This window comes from Pezoporus occidentalis, unplaced genomic scaffold, assembly GCF_034315485.1.
Source record: "Pezoporus occidentalis ecotype Australia unplaced genomic scaffold, CSIRO_AGI_Poc_V1 ctg126, whole genome shotgun sequence".
Lineage (NCBI taxonomy): Eukaryota > Metazoa > Chordata > Aves > Psittaciformes > Psittacidae > Pezoporus > Pezoporus occidentalis.
In genome coordinates, this window is record NW_026913060.1 from 83,400 (window position 1) to 102,636 (window position 19,237).

Below are 19,237 nucleotides of genomic sequence, written 5' to 3' on the forward strand. Positions count from 1 at the left end.
AGCAAGTCCCGAGGTGGGGTCCCTGTCCTCCACCGGTCCCCCAGCAGGGTGGGCACCCCATAGGGTACATTTCCACAGTGGAGTCAAATCCTGCCCCGCTTCTCTGGAGCTGAGGCTGCGCAGGAGGGCGAGCCAGGTTGTGCAGAGGCAGGAGCCAAACGGGCCAGGCTGGAGCTGTTAAATCCATTGCTGGAGCTGCCGGCGGGCTGCCGCTCTCCCCCCGCGGCTGGATCCGTCCCCTGGCCGGGCTCGGTGGGGAGGGGAGCCCTGGCTCTGCTCTCTCCTTCGCCAGCTGACTAAAGCTGAAGGAATCTGTCTCCCCCTCCCCATCCCGCCCCTCTCCACTGCTCTCTGCTCTGGTCGCGGCAAGGTAAGGGCTTGGCGGGGAGGGCATTCAGGGGGACAGCAGGGACCAGCTGGGCTGGATGGGGATCCATAGGGAGTGTCTCCCCCTTGCTTCTGGTTATTCCCCATGGGAGAAAAGCTGGAGCCTCCACGGGCTCGGCTGGACATTTCGGCTGGAGCGTGGCTGCTCCCACTGTGGCAGCAGAAGGGCTGTCCTCTGACCTGGTATTTGGGGTGGTGATGTGGGGCAGAGATGTAATGGGGTTTGGTCCCGCTGGGACTGGGAATCAGGCAGGGCTGGGATGCAGGGAGAGAGGGACGGGCTGGTGGAAGCTCAGCCCCTTCTCCTTCCCCTTTAAACCATTCTTGAAGTCAGTATGTGCAGGAGAGTGTGTGCATGGCACTGGTATTGTCCCAGTGGGGACAGTGGGGAGCTCTCGACCTGCCGTCCCACTGCACAACCAGGGCAGAACCTAAAAAGGCAGAGAAGCAAGCAAACCTCTGAGGTTCTGGGAGGACGCTGACTTGGTGTGTGCTGCTCTCTGGGAACAAATGGGGCTGTGACTCAGGGGCCGGGTGGAAACAGTGCTCTCATCCACTGCTGTCATCCATGGGGGTGTGGGAAACATGATTTGGGGGATTAGAGTGGAGGGAGCCTCGTGTTTTGCTGAGTGTGTTGGATCAATCGAGGAGTGAAAGCGTGAGTATGGATTCAAACAGGGGCCCGAACACGGGGTAGGCTGACTGTCACCTGGACCAGCAAATGGTCAGCACCATTCCAGCATGGATTTTGCCTGGGATGGAGCAGTGTGGTTGCAGGTGGCTCCTGGGTGGATGGGATCTGTGCTGTCCTTCCTGCCGTGGGACAAGGTGGCACATGCCATCCTAAAACCAGTGATGGCATGTCCACCTTGTGCTGTGCCACTGGTGGGGCAGGGAAAGGGAGTTATGAAGGTGGGTTGGGTCTGGCACTGGTGGGGTCAGTGGCTCGGACACAGAAGGTTTCCACTCCTGTGGAATTTATTTAAGATAGAGAAACTGAAGACTCCAGCAACACATCTGGATCTGCAGACCTGGCTGGGTTACAGCATCACTTGTGGCCTGAAAGGACATCCCCACTGTGTGAATGTATTGCTGCATTCTGGGGACAAGTGTGATGTGTGCACACAAGAGCCAGTCAGGGCTGGGGTCTCAAACTGGGGGGGGGGGGGGCTGTCCATCGGGGTGATGCCCCACACCCAGTGCGGGGTGGTTAGGCTGTCCAGCTGTCTGTCCGTTCTGCCTAGGAAACAGTTAACGTGGCACAGCCCTGCCTGTGGAGGAAGTAGTTAATATTCATAACCAGGAGCTGTCTGTCTGGCTGTCCTCCCTCCGTGGCTCTCGCCCTCCCCGCACCTCGCTGGGGTTAACCCGGGCTGGGGCTAAGGCTTGGGCGGCTCCATCGCCTTCCCCAGCGCCTCTCCCCTTCCCCTCCCGCTCGTCCCTGTGTGGTCTGGGCAGAGGGGACAACTGCACCTCCTCGCCTCCAGCCCATCTCCTGCCTCTGCCGCCTTCCTCTCCTCCATCCTCCCCTCTGGCACCCCGTGTCCTGGGGGTGCCCCGTGTCCTGAGGGTGCCTCGTGTCCTCCGGGTACCCCGTATCTGAGCCCCTTGGGCACTCTGCTGCCGTCAGGGTGCCCCTCTTGCTGGCCCCGCGGGGCACGGCGCTGGGAAGGGAGTAGCTCCCTCTGTGAGAGGGAAAGCAAAGCCAAAGGGACAAACGACAGCAAAGCCAGCTCTGGGCTGTCGGCTCCTGTCCTGGACGGACACACGGGGCCGGCTGCAGACACCATTGGAGCTGCCACTGTGCCAGGTGCCCCTGGAAGGCTCTGGTGCTGGAAGGGGCAAAGGAAAGCGATTTTGCTGCCTGCTCCTTCTCTTCGCCTGGGATCTTTTCTTCCCCATCCCCTTTGGTAAGTCCTGACTTTGCTTTTCTTTGAGCTGGATGGGATGGGAGAAGGGTCTGGGGATGGGTGGGTGATTCATGGTCCTGATGACACACAGCTCAGAGGCTGGGGTTACTGCTTGCCATCATAACTGAGCACAGGATAAAACCAGAGCTGAGGGGGTTCAACTCTTCCCCATAGTACTCTGCTTGCATCCTTCATTCTACAAAGGATCCTGGGACCCCAGGATCTTCCCTGCCAGCTGATGCTCCAGGGATGCCCCGAGGCCAGGCTCTGTGTGATGGGCAGTGGAGGCAGCAGGTGCGATGCTGTTGGGGACCAGGGGAGATGCAGTAGTGCCTCAGCCTTATCTCTGCACTGTGCAGAGCATTTGTACTGATGCATGATGCTGTATGGTGCACCCCACTAGGCATGAGGCGGGTGGCTGGGATTTTCAGGATGTGAGCTGAACCCCCCCTTTCTGTTGTCATGTGTGCCCTGGACCAGTTTTTCTCCTGATCGTGGTTGCAGGGTGCTGGGGAGGGAGGGGGCAGAGCATTGGCCTGACAGGGCAGCAAGCCTGGCAGCAGGGGTAGGACCAGACTGGGCTCAGCGGTTCCCCCAGCCATATCCATACAGCCGGAGCAGAGCTGTGTGTCCAGGGCTGAGACCTGCCTGGGCAAACACAGCCCATGCTGGGATGGCACAGACTGCCAGGCTGGAGCCGCTCTGACCTTCAGGGACGGAATCTGACCTTGCTGGGGGCTGCAAACAAACAGGGATCTGGGAGCTGCTGCTTTGGGGATGGCAGCTTTGGCTAAGGCAGCCTGTTCCCCTTTCCCTTGGTCATTTTTGGGGAATTTTATTGAGCTTCTCAGGTGGCAAGCAATAGATGGTCATACGAGTGATAGCGTGGCCCAGGGTTGGTGGAGGGGACTTGGGAGTGGTGGGGAATGGCAGGGAATAGAGACCATGGTGTGCGTGGGGCTGAGGGCAGAGTGGGCAATCAGGTGTGGAGCAGAGCAGCTGTGGGACAAAGGCTTGGCTGATGGTAGGGGTGTGATGGCCCCTTCATCTTCTTGCTACTCTAGCACCGCTCTTGGTGCCACCAGACCCCCATGTCCCTGTGGTGCTGGAGGGTCCAGGGAAGGTGGGACAGGGCGCTCAGTGCTTTTTGGTGCTGCTGTGAACTGCTGTGCGCCCCATCCTGACCCCACTTTGAGACATTTCTCCCAGTCATGGGTGGTGCCCAGCCCACAGTCTAATTGAAGCCTTTCCCATCTATTTTCTCCCTTGGTGCCATGTGCTTTCATTTATATGTATTTATTCCCTTTTCCTTTCTATTCCCCTGCCCTATTTATCCCAGCCCCCAGCCTGGCTCCTGCGCTGTTTCCTTGGACTGGCCAGCACCCATTGCTAACATCACACAGGAAGGCTAGGCCTTTTCCCTGGCTCCCTGTGACGTCTCATCCTCTCCAGCATTGTCGCTGCCTCTGAACATGCTGCTTTTTCCTTTCTCTCTCCATGGGAAGGGATTTTCTCCCTCTCTTCCCTTTTTCCCCAGTATGATAGATGTTGCGGAGTCAAATGCTGCTGGTTCCTGGCTAGACTGACTGCATGAAGGAGCTCTGAGTCTCTGGGAGAAACTGTGGAGCCTCACCTGTGTAAACCTCATCTTTTCCCACACCAAGTGCCCAGAAAGGACCTTGCAGCATGGTCCTGGGGCATCTTCAAGCTAAGAGGGGCAGCTCTGGGGCTTGGCTGCCTCCTTGGGATGCTGTTGGCAGGGGTTTGGAAGTGGAAATCAGCAGCGAGGAGGGGCCCTGACTTGGGAGGACTCACGCTGGGTGTTTTTGCCCTGCTCTGCTTTCCAGTTGGTGGTGCAGGAGCTGCTGGGGTGCGGGTGCAGCGGTGTGGGACTGGTTAAGCCATCCCAGCTCCGGGCTGGCTTTCGGAAGTGTTTTGCTCGCAGATAGGAGCGCTCTGATTTCACACTATCGTGCTAGGGCCATCTTCTGTTCCTGAGTTAGCTGCCTGGCTCCCCGCCAGGGAAGAGTCATTTTTTCCTCCAAAAGAAAGTGTTTAACACTGCTCGCGGGACCTTCCAGGAAACCTCGGCAGGGAGCTGGAAAAACAGGAGTCTGCAGCCTGGCTGGTGCCGTGCACGCTCTGACTGGGGGGGACGCAGCTTGGGGCTGCCCCCATTGCTATCTCAGTGGCTGGGGTCCCTCTGTGCCCCCAGAATCTGGCTGCCCCATCCGGAAAGGTTTAAAGGGCACAGCTGGTTGTGATGTTGGGGGCTGCTGTGGGTGGTGGGGAGTTGGGGATCACAGACTTGGGGTGCAGCATTGCTGCTGGTGATGCTCCTGTGCCCTGGCTGCCCCCAGCCATTTGGGGCTGCAGAGTGGAGCCGGCTGCTTGCACTGGTCTTAAATCACAGTGCTGAGGTGCTCAGTGCCTCCCCAGAGAACAGATGCTTCCTGTTCGGGGTTGGGCAAAGGCACTGCCTGTGTAGGAGCTTTGGGGCAGCCTCCAGCTTGAGGAAAGGTCTGGGGCAGATCCACCCATCCTGAGAGAGGGAAAGGGAAAGACGGAAAGGGTGGGAGCCTGTCTATAGCCAAGGAAGAAAATGTCAAGGATGGGCAGCTGGCTGGATCTGTGCATCATCTGGGAGGAGAGCGGGCAGGGAGGGGGAACGTGGGTCTGCGGTTCGTGTGTCCTTCAGCCGTGGGCTGAGTACATCATCCAGCTGGAGACACACGGAGCTGTGAGGCCAGATCCTGACCTCCTCCACCCGTCCTCCTATGGTCCGAGATGCATCTCCCACACCCTCCCTGTTCACCTCCCCAGTGCCGTGTGGCCCTTTGGAGCCAGCTGAGCCCTGTGGAACAGTGATGGCAGACTGTGTGGGCAGCCCTGGCCCTCTCCAGCCATGGAGAGGACTTGCGAGGAATGCCTGGAACCAGGGGGACATATTTGGTGAATCCCAGCAGGGCAGGCGGTGCTTGCAGGGCAGGGCAGGACAGCATGTGGAGTGGGGGCACGGAGATAGGGGGGGTCTGGCTCCAGTGTCTCTGCATGATGGCGCCTGTGGGATTGCGGAGGGTGCCGAGGAGACAGTGATGCTCGTCGTTAAGCGTTCGGCGGCACGGAAGAGATCGAAACGACCGGCTAATGGGACCCATTAGCTCCGTGCAGAGAGCCAGGAATTGATCTGGGGTCTCGTGTTCATTTCTCCCCTTGCAGAGGTTGGGCACACGCAAGGGCCCCTGGACGGGAGCCTCTACGCTAAAGTGAAGAAGAAAGATTCCCTGCACGGCAGCACTGGTGCCGTCAACGCCGCCCGCCTCCTACTCTCGGCAGCGCCCAACCACGTTGAGCACACCCTCTCGGTGAGCAGCGATTCAGGCAACTCCACTGCCTCCAACAAGACCGACCGGACCGATGAGCCGGGGGTGCCTGCGGTGCCCGGTGGCCAGGCGGTGCTGAGCCCCGAGGAGAAGCGGGAGCTGGATCGTCTCCTTGTCGGCTTCGGCTTGGAGAGTGCTCCGCCCATGCACAACCACGTGCCTGGCCCCGTACCGGTGCGCCTGCCCACCATGGCGGGCCGCCATGTGGTGCCGGCTCAGGTGCATGTCAACGGGAATGCTGCGGTGCTGGTGGCTGAGAGGGAAACAGATATCTTGGATGATGAGCTACCCAACCAGGATGGGCACAGTGTGGGCAGCCTGGGCACTCTTTCCTCCTTGGATGGCACCACCACCGCCAGTGAGGCTGGCTACCAAGAGGCACCCCGGGTGGGCAGCCTCTCCTCCCTACCCAATGGCCCCACAAGCTGCAATGGGGCTGAGAAGCTGCTGAAGGATGGGCTGTACGATGGCGAGCCGCTCTACAATGGTGGTTACTCCTACAACAACCAGAATGCCCTCATGGGCCACCACGTCCGTGACCCACTGCCTCCCTTGCGGTCCTCAGCATCTGCTCAGGAGCACCTGGCTGGCTACCCACAGCGCCCACAGGGCTCCCATGCCCCGGGCTGGCACCAACCCCATGCACTGCCTGGATCCCAGCACTACCTGTACAGCTACGATCCCCCCGGCACCTATCGCTCCCGGTCCTTCCCGGCGGTGGACGCGGTCAAGTACAACACGACCCCAGCACTGCCCCAGGCCCCAGCTCGTAGCACCAGCAGCCGGGAAGCCGTGCAGAGGGGCTTGAATTCCTGGCAGCAGCAAGGAGGGAGCCGGCCACCTTCCCGGCTGCAGGAGGGTGGCGTGGAGAGCCACAGCCCCAGCATGTCCAGCTGCAGCCCCCAGCCCAGCCCACTGCAGCTGGTGCCCCCACACAGCCACAGCATGCCTGAGTTCCCCCGGGCGCCCTCCCGCCGGGAGATTGAGCAGTCCATCGAAGCCCTTGATGTCCTCATGCTGGACCTCGCGCCTGCCATCCACAAGTCTCAGAGTGTGCCTGCTGCCTCCCACCAGGACAAACCGGCGGGACCCCTGTGCTCCTCCCCTCTGGCACAGCCCGGTGCCGGTCTCTATGCCCGGCCAGCTCTGCAGGTGGCCCAGCCGAGGTCCTTCGGCACCTCTGTGAGCCCTGTGGTGTCCGAGCCCGGGGTTAAAGCCTATTCTCCAGGGGAATTGGACTATGGGGTGCATGAGTACCGGGAGACCTATTCGCCGTACAACTACCAGCCGGCACCGGTGCCGGAGCTGAGGAGCTACAGTCATGCTCCAGCTGGACCACCCATGGGCATCCTCCCGCTCAGCACTTCCTACAGCCCCGTGGGGTCTCAGCAGCTCCTCGTCTCCTCCCCGCCTTCCCCCACCGTCCCAGCACAAACCCAGATGCCCCTCAAGGGACCAGAGAGCTATGAAGACCTGTCGAGGTTGGGAGAAGAACCCTTGAATCTGGAGGGCCTGGTGGCCCACAGGGTGGCAGGTAGGATGCTTTGATTCCTTGGGGGGACAGGGGTGACCGCGTGTCCTGAGAAGCTGGAACCCATGGGGGTGGCATGCACGGTGGAGCTGGGATGGGAGATGTGGCGACTCCTCATTCATTCCGGATCTGGGCTTGGGACTGAGTGATCCATTGCAGAGGCACACTGGGCAGGGGGCCAGCCTATGCTGCTCTCCTTTGTCGAGACCCGCCCACTTGCAACTCGCCATCTGCAGAAGCATCGCCCTCCGGGGTGGGAAGAGGGGGTGGCCATGGTGGTCGGGCTCCCCATCCTCCCCCTTGGGGTGCAGGCTGGTCTGTCCCCTGCGGCTTGGCCACTTGCTGGGCCTTGGGGGGAATTTTTTCTTTTGGGGAGAATATGGCCAAGTTTGGGGAGATGTTTTCAGTTCTGGATGAGGGTGCCCTGCCTGGACCCTGCTTTGGATAGGATGGACACCCTGCCTGCAGCATGCTCTGGTGTGAGGTTCCCAGCAGAGCACTTGCCTTGTGTTTAACATAGCTGGGTTCCTACCCAATTTCAGCCCCGGCTTTCCCTGTGGATTGCTGGGTTGGGTTCATGGCCCTCCACCCTGAGCAGCCAGGGTGCTGCTGGAGTGGGGGCCAGGCTGTGGGCTGGCAGCAGCGTTTATGCCCCAGCGGCCCAGCCAGCTTGGTCCGGGATGGTTTGAAGCTGGGCTTGGCCTTGGGGCTGGGAAGGCATTTCCGAATCCTACCAGCAGGGTTTGGTGCAGTGCTTGGCTGAGTGCAGCGTCAGCGCGGTGGCTGGATGAAGGCATTTGCACCGTGCTGTGGAGGGGAAACCACGTCCTTCGATTTCCTCCTTCAGCTCTGGCTCAGGGGCTTTGGGACGCAGCTCCGTGCCCTTCTTCCCTGCTGCTTCGACTGCAGTTGTTGAATTCTGGAGTGACATTTGGGAAGGTCTGGGGCTAGGGGCCAGCTCGTGATGCTGGGGCTTGGCAGCTCAGACCCTTTCAGCTCTGTGCTCAGTCCAGAAACTCGCCTGGCATTAGAAGGAGGGGGAAGAGCCTTGGCTGGAAAAAATCCAACAGCGCCAACCTCCCAGGCGTGGGGCTGAGTCACTGCGGCAGTGAGGCAGGGGGCAGGAGGAGTGCCAGCCATGGGGAGGGGAGCAGGGAAGGTTGCAGAGGTGTTGGGGGAAGTTTGCATCCATCTGAACCTGACCTCAGCAGTTCAGGCCAGATCCACAGAGGGTCCCAGGGCCTGTGTGGAGGGTTTAAATAAACCCGAGGACACACAGATGCCAAAATCACGCTCTATGTCTGGACTGAATATTACAAGGAGCAGATTCCTCCCTCAAATATGGAGGGGAAAAAATGGGTGGAAAAGAAGAGGATCCTCAGGAGAGGTGGCACACATCTGAAATGGGTGGGAAATGGGGGTTGGATGATGTCTGTCAAAAAGTCCCCTCCCAGCTCTGGGGTCAGGTCCTCAGGGCTGGGCTGGGGTCACTCAACCCCTGCAGTCGCTGTGTTCCCTGGGAGGAGAGGCATCCTGGGGACTGTCCCCAGCCTGCAGCCACCTGTCCGCTCTGGAGCTGGGACAGCGCGGGCAGGCTGACCTCCAGCAGGAACAACGTGTCCTGAGGCCAGGTCGGGAGAGGACAGACCATGGGATGGTGGGGCATGGATGGGTTTGTTTACATTCTCTGCTGCTATAAATTGCCTGTGTGTCCTGGTGCAGCAACGAGGAGCACCTCGCACCTCCTCTGTGCCTGCTGGGGCAGCGCTCCCATTCCCATCTCCTCTGGTGATGGAGAGGAAGAGATGGGACAGCTCAGTGCTCGTGTCCCTGATGCCTTCCCACAGAGACGAGCTGGCCCTGCTGTCCTTCAAGTCCCCTCATCTCCAAGAGGGGCATTTGGGGTCATCCCTTCTTGTCCCATGATGGAGGGGCTTGGATATGGTGCCATCCCCAAGGAGATGGTGATGGCATTTGTGGCATTGCACAACACAAGGCTATGTGTGGTTGGGAGCCACCATTGATTTCCCATGTGGGTTTGAGTGGTGGTGCCTGGAGCCATGTGATTTAGGTGATGGGAAAGCAGCTCCAAGCAGGGTCTGAGCTCCCTTGGACACCAGGCAACCCCAGGCTCATGTGTTGGAGCCCAACTAATATTTTCTCTTGTTTTCTCTCTCTCTGTGTCCCTGTTGTATCTCGTGGCATTTGTCCTGTATACCCCCTCCTTCTCCCCATGGGTGACTGTGTCTGCCCCCTGTGACCTCCCACCTCCTTGCACTCCCTGTCCTGGTACACTGGCAGAGTACAACGCCAGGCTCAGGAACCTCAACAAGAGCACCAAAGTCCCCCGTCCTCCTCTGAACAAGCAACGGTCCTTCTCTGGTTTGTTCATTCCACTTCCCTCCTTCTTTGTCCTTGAACATTCCCTATCCACCCTTCTTTTTCCCTGTCCTCCATTTTTCCTTCTCATCCTTCCTTTTCCCTTCTTTCTCCTTTCTCCTTCCTCCACACCCCTGCATGCTGAGTGCTCCGTGTGTTGCATGGATGTGTGATGGAGGGAGGTTTGGGAGACCATTCCCCAGATCTAACTAGGGTTAGGGTTAGTTAGGGTTAGGGTTATATCGATCTCCAGGACTGATTCCTTTTCTCAGCAGAGTGATGCTCAGGGTTCCCCTCAGCCTTCCCAGTGATGGGGAAGCCCCTGGCCCTGGGTACAGCCTCCTCTGCCCACCACACTTGGTTTTGCATCTCATCCAAACCTGGCATTGCTCTCTGGTGGGGTTCTACTCCTGGGCCAGATGCAGACCCTTGCTCCATCCCTGCCAAGCTTTGCCCTGGCTGTAGCTCACCCCTCAGTGAGGCAAGGGCTGGGGTACAGCTTCACAGGCCCCAGGGCTTTTGCTCCTTGGAGATGAGTCTGCCCTGAGTGGTGGGTGCTGGGTCCCTGATGGGTGCTTGGTTTGCACCCACTTGTCCCAAGGTGAGCAGAAGGAGGGGGGATAGAGAGGGGCTGTTGTCAAAGAGTGGGCTGGGGAGTCACCAGCATTCTGGGTGACCTTTCTCTCCCCACTAGCAGCTTGGGTTTCTCCCCAGGAGGACCAAAGAGGTTTGAGCCCTCCCAGCCCTCAGGACAGGGTAAGGTATTTTGTCATGCCTGTTTCTGTTGGTCAGTTTGGGAAGTGTAGGGCAGTAGAAGTGTCTGTGCCCAGTGGGACTGGTTGAGTTGGGCTCTCGTGTGGAGTGGTACAAGGCAATGGAGAGAGGTACAGGGCAATGTCTGCTGCTGTTCCTCGTGCAGGCAGGGAGCAAATTGTTACCTCTCTTTTCCCTGGGCATCACGTGTCCCAGGGAAAAGTGCTGGGTGCCACATCCCAAGGGCCATGGGATGCTGGTTTGCCCTCTCTTCTGCACTGTGGGGGTATCACCTAGCTCTTGCATGGCAGTAGCTCCAGCATCTCATATCCAAAAAGCAGCTGCCTCCTGATTTTGCTTAGAAATCTGGCTCCCCAGCCACAAAACTACCCTCCTGTTTCCTCCTCCCCTGCTGTTGTGCTCCTGCCCTTCCCCAGCCCTAGAGCTGTGCTGAGTCCAAGGGCAGGACCTTGCTGGGGGAGGGTTGCTGCCAGGTTACAGAGCTAAATGGGCAGCAGAAGGAGTGGAAGTGCCAGAGGAGTGAGGGTAAGGAGGGGGTGAAGGCTGCTATTCCCCCTTTGTGATGGCAAACAACCCCTCCTCCACAGCCAGGGAGGGCATCCTTGGGTGGTGGTGGTACCATGGCTAAGAGAGGCTGTACCTCTGCTGAGGGGGCACACTGAGCGGGAGAAAGGAGAGTTTGTTTTCCAAGCGTAGTTTCCAGCCCATAAATTACCCGGGGGGCTGGGGGAACCGTGCTTAGAGCCTGGGTTTCCTCCAGGCTTTGCTCTGGGCGGCCCATGAAATTTCCCACTCTCTGCTTCTGAACAATGAGTCCCTTTTTTCCCCCTCTCCTCCCTCCCCTCCCTTCAGCCCTGGTTGCTTTCCATATCTGGGGAGTGGAGCAGCCAAAACCTGGTGAGCTCCTGGGTGTCCCAGTGGGCCACATGCAGGCCACTGCAGCTGGGTGATGTGCAGCCCCAGGGATGGAGCAGGGGATCTCACACTGCAGATGTGTGATGTGCACTGAAAGCTGGGCTCTGACAAGCTGCTGTCTGTGCTTCCCAGATGGAAAATGTAAAACAAGGCAGGCATGCATGGGTTGAGGAGTCAGACCCTGCCTCTCTGCAGTGCTTGGTCCCTGCAGCTCACTTTGGGATGGGCCAAGGGATGCTTCTGGTGATGCTCCTGCAGCGTGCAGGATACCCCATAGTGCACAGTGTGGTAGGACAAAAAAATAAGTGTTTATTTTCCCAAACATTTTGTTCTTCCCTGTGCTTGCAACTCTGGGCTTCATTGCCTTAAAGCAAAGATCAGGGCAAAAGATATAGGGTGGCCCTGTGCGATGCTGGCCATGCCTGCAGGGTGGCTTCCCAGGGACCCTCTCCATCCCCCTGTCCCCTCCACGGGCTTCTTTATTGTCCATGCCCTGCGCCGGCCAACACCTGCAGAAGGGATCGGGAGTTGTGTTTCAAAGCTGCTCTTAGTGGAATTTTCCAGGCCGCCTCCGCGGCTGGAGCCGGCCCCGTTGGCTCAGGTCCCCTGCCTCGCAGCCTGGCCGCCTCTCCCCCCAGAGCGACGGGTTTATTGTTGCCTCTGTTCCCTGGGCTGACTATTTAGAAATGCACCCAGGACACCTCCTTCCCTGTCCTGCTCCCAGCCCTTCACCCGCTCTGAGCCTTTTCCCTGGGGCCGGCAGAGCCCCAGTGCAGGGTGCCGGAGCGGCGCGGTGAAGAGGGGAGGTCAGTGGGCGTGAGGCGTGGGTCCCACCAGGGAGCAAGGGGAAGCAGCTGATGGCTGGTTTTCCTCCACCAGCCCGTGGGAAAGGAGTTGGTGTTTGAAAAGTGCATTTCCTGGAGCGTGATGCTGGCCTTTTTTTTTTTTTTTTTAATCCCTTTTTCTCCTTTTTTTTTTTTTTCCCCAATGTGCTGGCCAAGGGGAGTGTGAGCGCTCCCTGGCTCCGTGGGAAAGGTGGGGCGAACAGTGCTGTCTTTCTGCTGATGGGGCTGACACCAGGGGTCACCCCGCTGCTAGGAGGGTCCCAGGGAGAAGTGGGCTCCTGCTGTGCCTGTGATGTTCTGCACAGTTCCCCTGCATCGAAGCCAGCACCATCGTCTGTGAGCCCTAATTAACCTCTTCATTAGGCAAGATGGGGTGGAGAGTGTGTTTCACTGCTTGCTGGGTGCTGGGAAAGTTGGGGTTGCACCCCTTATCCCAACTCTCCATGCCCCCCTGCCCTGTGCCACTTTTGTCCCCATTCCTGGGCTTTGTCCCAGCCCATGGGGATCACCAGTTGGATGTATTAGACCCTGACAGCCTGAAGAAATCCATTTTCCTGCAGTGACTTACTCATTCCTTTCTTTGCCCCCCTGCCAGGCTATGGGCACTGGTGGCTCTTGGCACTGGGGTCTGGGAAGGAGATCTAGGGGGAGATGGAGAGGAGATTTTGGTCTTCCTTTTTAAGAAGACTTTGTGCTGGTAGTAGATCAGCAGTGATTTGTTGGGTTTCCCTGCACCATCCCTATGTTGGGGTCTTTTGTGCTGACCCAGTGCTCCCTCTGCCTTGAGGACTCACAAAATCAGGTGTTTTCTCTGCTGTGGTTGAAGCTATATGTGGGTGTGGAGCAGCAATGCAGCTGAACGTGGCTGCCCTGTTGCTGGAGGATTTGTTCCTCTGCCACTGTGATGTTATTGAGGGGTCCTGGTCCTCCCCAGCTCTGTGTGCCTGGGCTGCTCACAGGATGCTCATGCCCTTTACACCCACTGCTGGGGGTTGTCTCTGAGCCCAAGTTTTATGATGCTTGGGAGGGCTAGTGTAGTGATTCAGCCACAAGCCATAACCCTGCCTTGCCTTATTGTTTGGTGCTGAGCCACCACTGTAGGGTGTATCTGCCTCAGCTCACAACTGGCTGTGCTGGTCCAGGGGTTAGATGCAGGTGAGTGCTGAAGCTGCCATCTCTGCCGGGTAAGGGCACACAGCCCAGGGGAAACCTCTCAGAGCAGCCCCGGAGCATCTCCTGCTGGTCCCCATCTCAGCCAGCAGCTCCTCACCAGTCTCCCACTCTGTGCTTGCTCTGCAGGGGTACAGTCCCAGGAGAAACCCCCGGAGGAGAGTGTGGTCCCTGCCCGCAAGCAGACCCCCAGCAACAGCCACTATGAGAAGAGTTCCCCAGAGCCCAGCTCACCCCGCAGCCCCACCGTCCTCTCGCCTGAGGTGGTCAGCACCATCGCGGCCAACCCCGGAGGGAGGCCCAAAGAGGTGTGCTGGGGTGGGGGGGGCATGCTGCAGTGGTGGGGTGGCTGATGAGGAGGGCAGAAGCCTCGAGGGAGGTAGAAAGCTTGGTTAGCATCTGCAGCATCCTGGAGGGTTGGGGGTCAGTGTTGCTTTTTGGGGTGGTGGCTAGCAGGGAGTAAGTGGAAACTTTCCCTTTGCCTCCTCTGCTCCCTCCCTGGAGTTTCCTGGAGGTTTGTGCCCACCATAGCTACAGGACTGACCCTTTTCTCCTGCTCTCTCCAGCCTCACCTCCACAGCTACAAAGAAGCCTTTGAAGAGATGGAGGGTGCCTCCCCCACCAGCCCACCCTCCAGCGGCGGTGAGACTTCTCCCCCCACCCCAGCCTTCCCTGTCTCACCACAAACCCCTTGCTCTGATCCCTGTAAGTTCTGCGGCTCCGGGAGGCATTGGGGCTCGGTGGGTGGCTCTCGGCAAGCCGGAAATTCACCAAGGGTCAGACAGCTCCGGGCTCCAGACACCCACCACCACGTTAATCACTCCTCTTCTCTCCTCTGCATCCCACCACTCCACACTGCCATCCGCATCCCGCTGCCATCAGCATCCCATGCTTGGTACCCTCCTTTCAGCTTTTTCCTACCCTCCACTCGCTGGGGCATTTCTTGGATGGGATCCCAAGGTGGGATAAGGAGAGAGCATCCTTTCACCCCATCCTGATCCTGAACCTCCCCATCTTTCCTACTGGCATGGCGAGAGAGGCAGGGAGGCTCCAGTAGCAGGCGACTGGGAGGGAGGCAGGCAGGACTCGAGACCAGGAGGGAGCTCAGGCAGACCCTCACATGCCGTGCTACTTCTTCCTCGCTGTTCCAAGGGCAGGAGGGGGAAATGTGTGGGAGATGTCAGCCCTCTGCATGCAGCTTGTCTCTGCCTCTGGCATGGCATACTTGCTTTCTGACTAACCCTGACTGCACAGCTGTGGTGGGTTTGTGTGGACCGGGTTTGTGTGACCGGCTCAAGTGATAAACCCTGATGAGCAGCCTCAAGTCAGCACAGCAGAACTTGGGCTAGACCAGTGCAACAGAGCAGACGGGCAACTGGGAAACTCATAAAAAAGGCAGCAGTCCCCCCAGCCCCCCATTTCTGTGGGCCAAAAGCTGAGGGATGCTCTAAGGCTGGGGCTGGGTGCAGCCCCCTCTGATGCCACGTACTGGTCATAAGGTCGTGATGGGGCCATCGTGCCTCCCATAGCTCAGCCTGTGGAGCTCAAGGCTGTTTTGTCCTGTGCTGCTGCTGTTCCTTCCTTCTGTGCAAGCCCCTGACGTTTGAGCCTGGTCTCATGGGATGCAGTGACAGGAGTGTGGGAGCATCCCTGAGGCGCTTGGCAGCTCGGAAATGGCCCTGTTGTTCCAGGGGACAGAGAGCTTGGCCCTGGGGCAGCAGCTCCTTGGCAGTGGGACAGTGGCTTGTTCTGGGGGATGATTCACTAGCAGAAGTGAGAGGAACAGCCTGGCTGGGGACGTGGCCCAGAGGCAGTGCTTCTTATCCAACGCCAGCTGGGGAGGCCTGGGAAGTTTGAAGCTGCAGCTTGCAGGCTTTGCCAAAGTGCCACTGGTGGGATACAGAAGTGATTCCCATCCATGGGGAGATGATGGTCCCAGGACAATTCCTGTCCTTGGGAGGACCCTGCTACTCTTCAGCTAACCGAGGTGTGAGCTGACATCGTGGCTTGTGGCTGACCAGATGTGGGGAAGTGGGACACCCACTGGGGAAGGTGCTGCTGTCTGGTTTCCCAGGGACTTGGCTGCTCTGCTGCTCTGGTCCCAGGCTGCTAAGGGGACCTGGGCTCGGGTCTGGCTTTCCTCTGGAGCTCCCACCACCCATTGCCTCCTGGCCTCGCTGCAGGCACTGTGCCTGTGCTGTCAGTCAGCGACGTTCAAATGCTGGAGGAGGGATGTGCCCTCTAGCTGGAGATGAGACCTGGTGTCTCCACTGGTGTGGGGACATGCAGCACTGGGGAGATGGGACAAGGAGGGGAGAAGAGTCACATTTGGTGGGGGAGGTTGGCCCTGCCCCATGAATCCCTGCTGCCCCACACTGACAGTGCATCCATACCATAGCCATATGTACATATGCAGCTCCTCCTGGTATGTATGTATGGGCACAGGGGTACAGACCTCATGTGTTCATTGCCACCACTCAGGGAACATGCTACGTGTGAACATCCTCACCCGCCCGTTGAGCTGTTCTGAACGTGGGGGTGGGGGGGAGCAGCAGTCCTGCTGTCCCTTTTGTGGGGGTAGTGAGCTGCTCTGGGACAGCCTGGTCCCAGCTCAGCCAGATGTGGGGATAAGTGGACGTGGGTTTAAGGGGTAGGGGGATGGCTGCTTGCATAGGGGCAATGAAAGAGGCTTTGTGCCTTTATACATGGTGGGACCATTCCTTAGGGGGACGGTGCTGGGAGATGGGGTCTGGGCCTGCCCTGGTGGGAATTGCCCCCTTTCTCTCCTGCCAGCCCTGCGGTAATGGCAGGCTGCTTGTTCTCAGGCACCTCCTGCCCTGTGCCCTCTCCTAAGTAGAGAGGGAGATCCATGTCCTTCTCTGGGGCATTGCTTTATGCAAGGACAGCAATCCCAGCAATCCCCCATTGCAGCTGGTCGGTGGGTCTGAACCCTTGGGCAGCTCCAGCCTTTCTGAAGTCTTACCTCCCTCCCCCCTACTAATGCTCTTGTGTTCCCCATGCTGACAGTGCGCTCTCCCCCCGGCCTGGCGAAGACCCCGCTCTCAGCACTGGGGCTGAAACCCCACAACCCGGCTGAGATCCTGCTGCATCCGGTGGGAGGTGAGTGTGGGCAGGGGGGCTGCGTGTGGTTTGGGGGTGTGGGGTATCTGTGAAGATACCCATGGAAAGGTCCCCTGGCTGGAGAAGGCACTTCTGCACCCCCTTTTGGGGCCAGAGGGCCCTGGAGTCTTTGTCACCTCTGGGGACTCTGGTGTGAGGGTGGGGGGATGTCAGTGTTGCCCCGGGGTCTCATCCCAGCAGGGTCTTCAGTGGTGGAGGGTGGATAACCCTCCTGCCCAGCCTCATATTCTTCCCTCCCTCACCCCCTCCATCCTCCTCCTCCCCAGCACAGCTGGAGAAGGTTTGCTTTCCAGGAGCCAGGCCTGTCAGCTGGAACAGTGTCCAGAGCCCTCTCCATTCCGAAGAGGGGTCCCTGGGTGCAAAGGCCCTGCTGTCCTGTGGATGCATCCCAGAGCAGCCTGTCAAGCCAGACCTCACTGCTCCCCAGCACGGGGGCCCCTTCCTGCACCATCTCAGGGCTGAGTGTAACATCCCCAAACCCTGGCTGAGCCTGGGGAGCATGAGTCCTGGCTGAGCCCGCCCAGCAAGAATCATAGAATAGTTACGGTTGGAAAGCACCTTAAGATCATCAAGTTCCAGCCCCCCTGCCATGGGCAGGGACACCTCCCACTAAACCATGCCACCCAAGGCTTCGTCCAACCTGGCCTTGAACACCACCAGGGATGGAGCATTCACAACCTCCCTGGGCAACCCATTCCAGACCCTTTTTGGTCTCCCCCCAAGGTCAAGCCGATGCTTTCTTGGTGCTTGCTGGACTTGTCGCAGCAGCCCTTCATGGTGGTGCCCTGCTTGGCTGTTCCTCTTCCCCACCAAAACCAGCCTTCTAGATTATGGACATTGTCTTTGGAATTCCCAGGTGGACCCTGGGGGTGTTTGAGACCAGGGGTCCAGTTTGAGGTGCAGTGCTGGGGAGGTGTGGAACTCTCCTTTGTGTTCTGTGAGCCCCTGCCTGAGCAAGGCAAAGCTGTTTAACTCTGATTTCTCTTTCTGTCTCATACCTTCCTTCATCCTCCTCTTCCCACTCCCATTGCTCCCCTGCCCCTCCATCTCCCAGAGGTAGAAGGGGAGGTGGGCGGTGACTCTGGAGAAGGTAAGAAAGGCTTTTCTTTCTCTTTTCTTCTCTTACCTCACTGTTGGGACTGTTGCTCGGAGCAGGCTCTGGCTATCTGTGCCAGCAGCCTTCCCTGCACTGTTCCTTGGGGATGTGGGAGCTTGAGTCTTGTCCATCTGCTTCCTTTTGAAAAGGGGAACATCATGTCTTGTGTCGTGGTTGGATTCTCTGATGTCCAAATTGGACCTGGAGGTCTGTCATGTTGGGTGGCAATCATCCATGTGGGCTGAGAACTCTGTCGGTGTAGGGCATCCTTGGTGGCATGCTGGGGATGCTGGCATGTTGTGGCCAGCCTCGGATGAGCCTGGCAGGGGCTGGGAGCACCAACCCCGGTTTTGGGCTCCTGCTCTCCCCTTCTGGCTTTGCTGCTGCTGTTCGGAGCGAAAATAAACCCAAGTGCAGCACAAAAGGTCAGCAGGCTCAGAGGCCACCAGCGTGCTGCCGGCTCAGCAGCCGGGCAGCGACACAGCGCCGGCGGTCGGTGCATATACTCCTTCAGCAGGGAAGCTGTCCAGATCCCCCCCCCACCTCGCCTGTCCCGGGGCTGCGCCTCCCTCTGGATGCCAAGGATGAGGCTGATGTGGGACGTCAGCTCAGGAGTGGCTGTGCTGATGGAGGAGACAACATGTGCTCTGGGGTGGCTCTAGGTCTCCTGGAGGGGACGGAGGCTTTGGGAGCGGGTGTGATTCCCTGGAGTGCCACGTGCAATCTAACAGTTGGGTTTTGCTTTCTTTTTTAATGAAACTTCGGGCCCTTGAGGCCAGAATGGGGAACTGTATGTTTAATATGGGCTTTGGGGAGGGGATGTCTCTTTTTGGCAAGTTTGTGATGCTTCTCGTGGCTCAGGGAGCTGTCAGCATTTCTGCTTGGGAGTTCCTCGGTGCACATAACCCAAACCTTTATGTTGTATAATATTTAAGGAAGTGTTTATTTGAAGAAAATGTTCTGCTTCCAGAGCTGATTTTTCAGCGATGGCTTTTTGGGTGCATTGAAGGATGAAAAGCTGTGATAAAACCAGGCATTTCCCTCCTAGGTCCCCCCCAGATTTACCATTTTTGTCCAGCTTTAAGCCTCCAAACACCCAAATATCGCCTCTCCTACTCACCAAACCCTTAGGAGCTCAGGCTGCATTGCTTCGCTGCTCCTGTGGCACTCAGCTGCTTGCATGGTGGTTGATCCAGAGCAAAAATGTCCAGTGACCCCACACTGCCAAAGCTGAGTGGCCACTACCAGTCTCTTGCTTTGCTTCATCCTCTAATAATATGATGGCTTTGGGGGCGTTAAATCTGCAGTCCTGAGGCGGGACCTGCGTTTTGTCTTAACAAAGCTTTGACTTAGCACCCTCTGCACCCAGGCACAGAGCTCAGAGGATCCTTGCCCTGCCAGGCCCTGCTCAGCAGATCCCAGCCTGCATTGCTGGGCTGTGCTTCGGGCTGGAGGATGCTCTGGCAGTGCAGAAGCTTGGGGTCTGGCTGCCACCTCCGAGGAGGCTTTACAAATGCCCTGCGCAGTTGCAGCACTGGTGATTCCTGGCCCGAGTGGCAGCCCAGCTTGGATTCAGCATTCTCAAACCACTACCCACCTCCCTGGTGACTCACAGCCTCTCTATTTTCCCACCGTCTTCCCGTCTCCGGAGGCTCTTCCAAGAAACCACCAGGAGGCAAGATCAGATTCTTCAGCCTAAAAAAATC

The 19,237-nt window shown here is 58.5% G+C and overlaps 1 protein-coding gene across 10 annotated transcripts in view; it reads left to right on the plus strand.

Annotated features, from left to right (window-relative positions):
- Positions 1-19,237, plus strand: part of TNS1 (tensin 1) — a 68,612-nt gene that overhangs the window by 36,055 nt on the left and 13,320 nt on the right. For 2 of the 10 annotated variants that reach the window (XM_062607766.1, XM_062607767.1), the window contains 6 exons: positions 5,517-7,214; positions 9,513-9,593; positions 13,424-13,602; positions 13,861-13,999; positions 16,322-16,414; positions 17,490-17,525. In XM_062607766.1, the coding sequence (XP_062463750.1) occupies positions 5,517-7,214; positions 9,513-9,593; positions 13,424-13,602; positions 13,861-13,999; positions 16,322-16,414; positions 17,490-17,525 (2,226 nt within the window). The remainder of the gene's footprint in view (positions 1-5,516; positions 7,215-9,512; positions 9,594-13,423; positions 13,603-13,860; positions 14,000-16,321; positions 16,415-17,489; positions 17,526-19,237) is intronic. The other 8 variants (XM_062607770.1, XM_062607773.1, XM_062607768.1 and 5 more) reach the window with 7 other exon arrangements.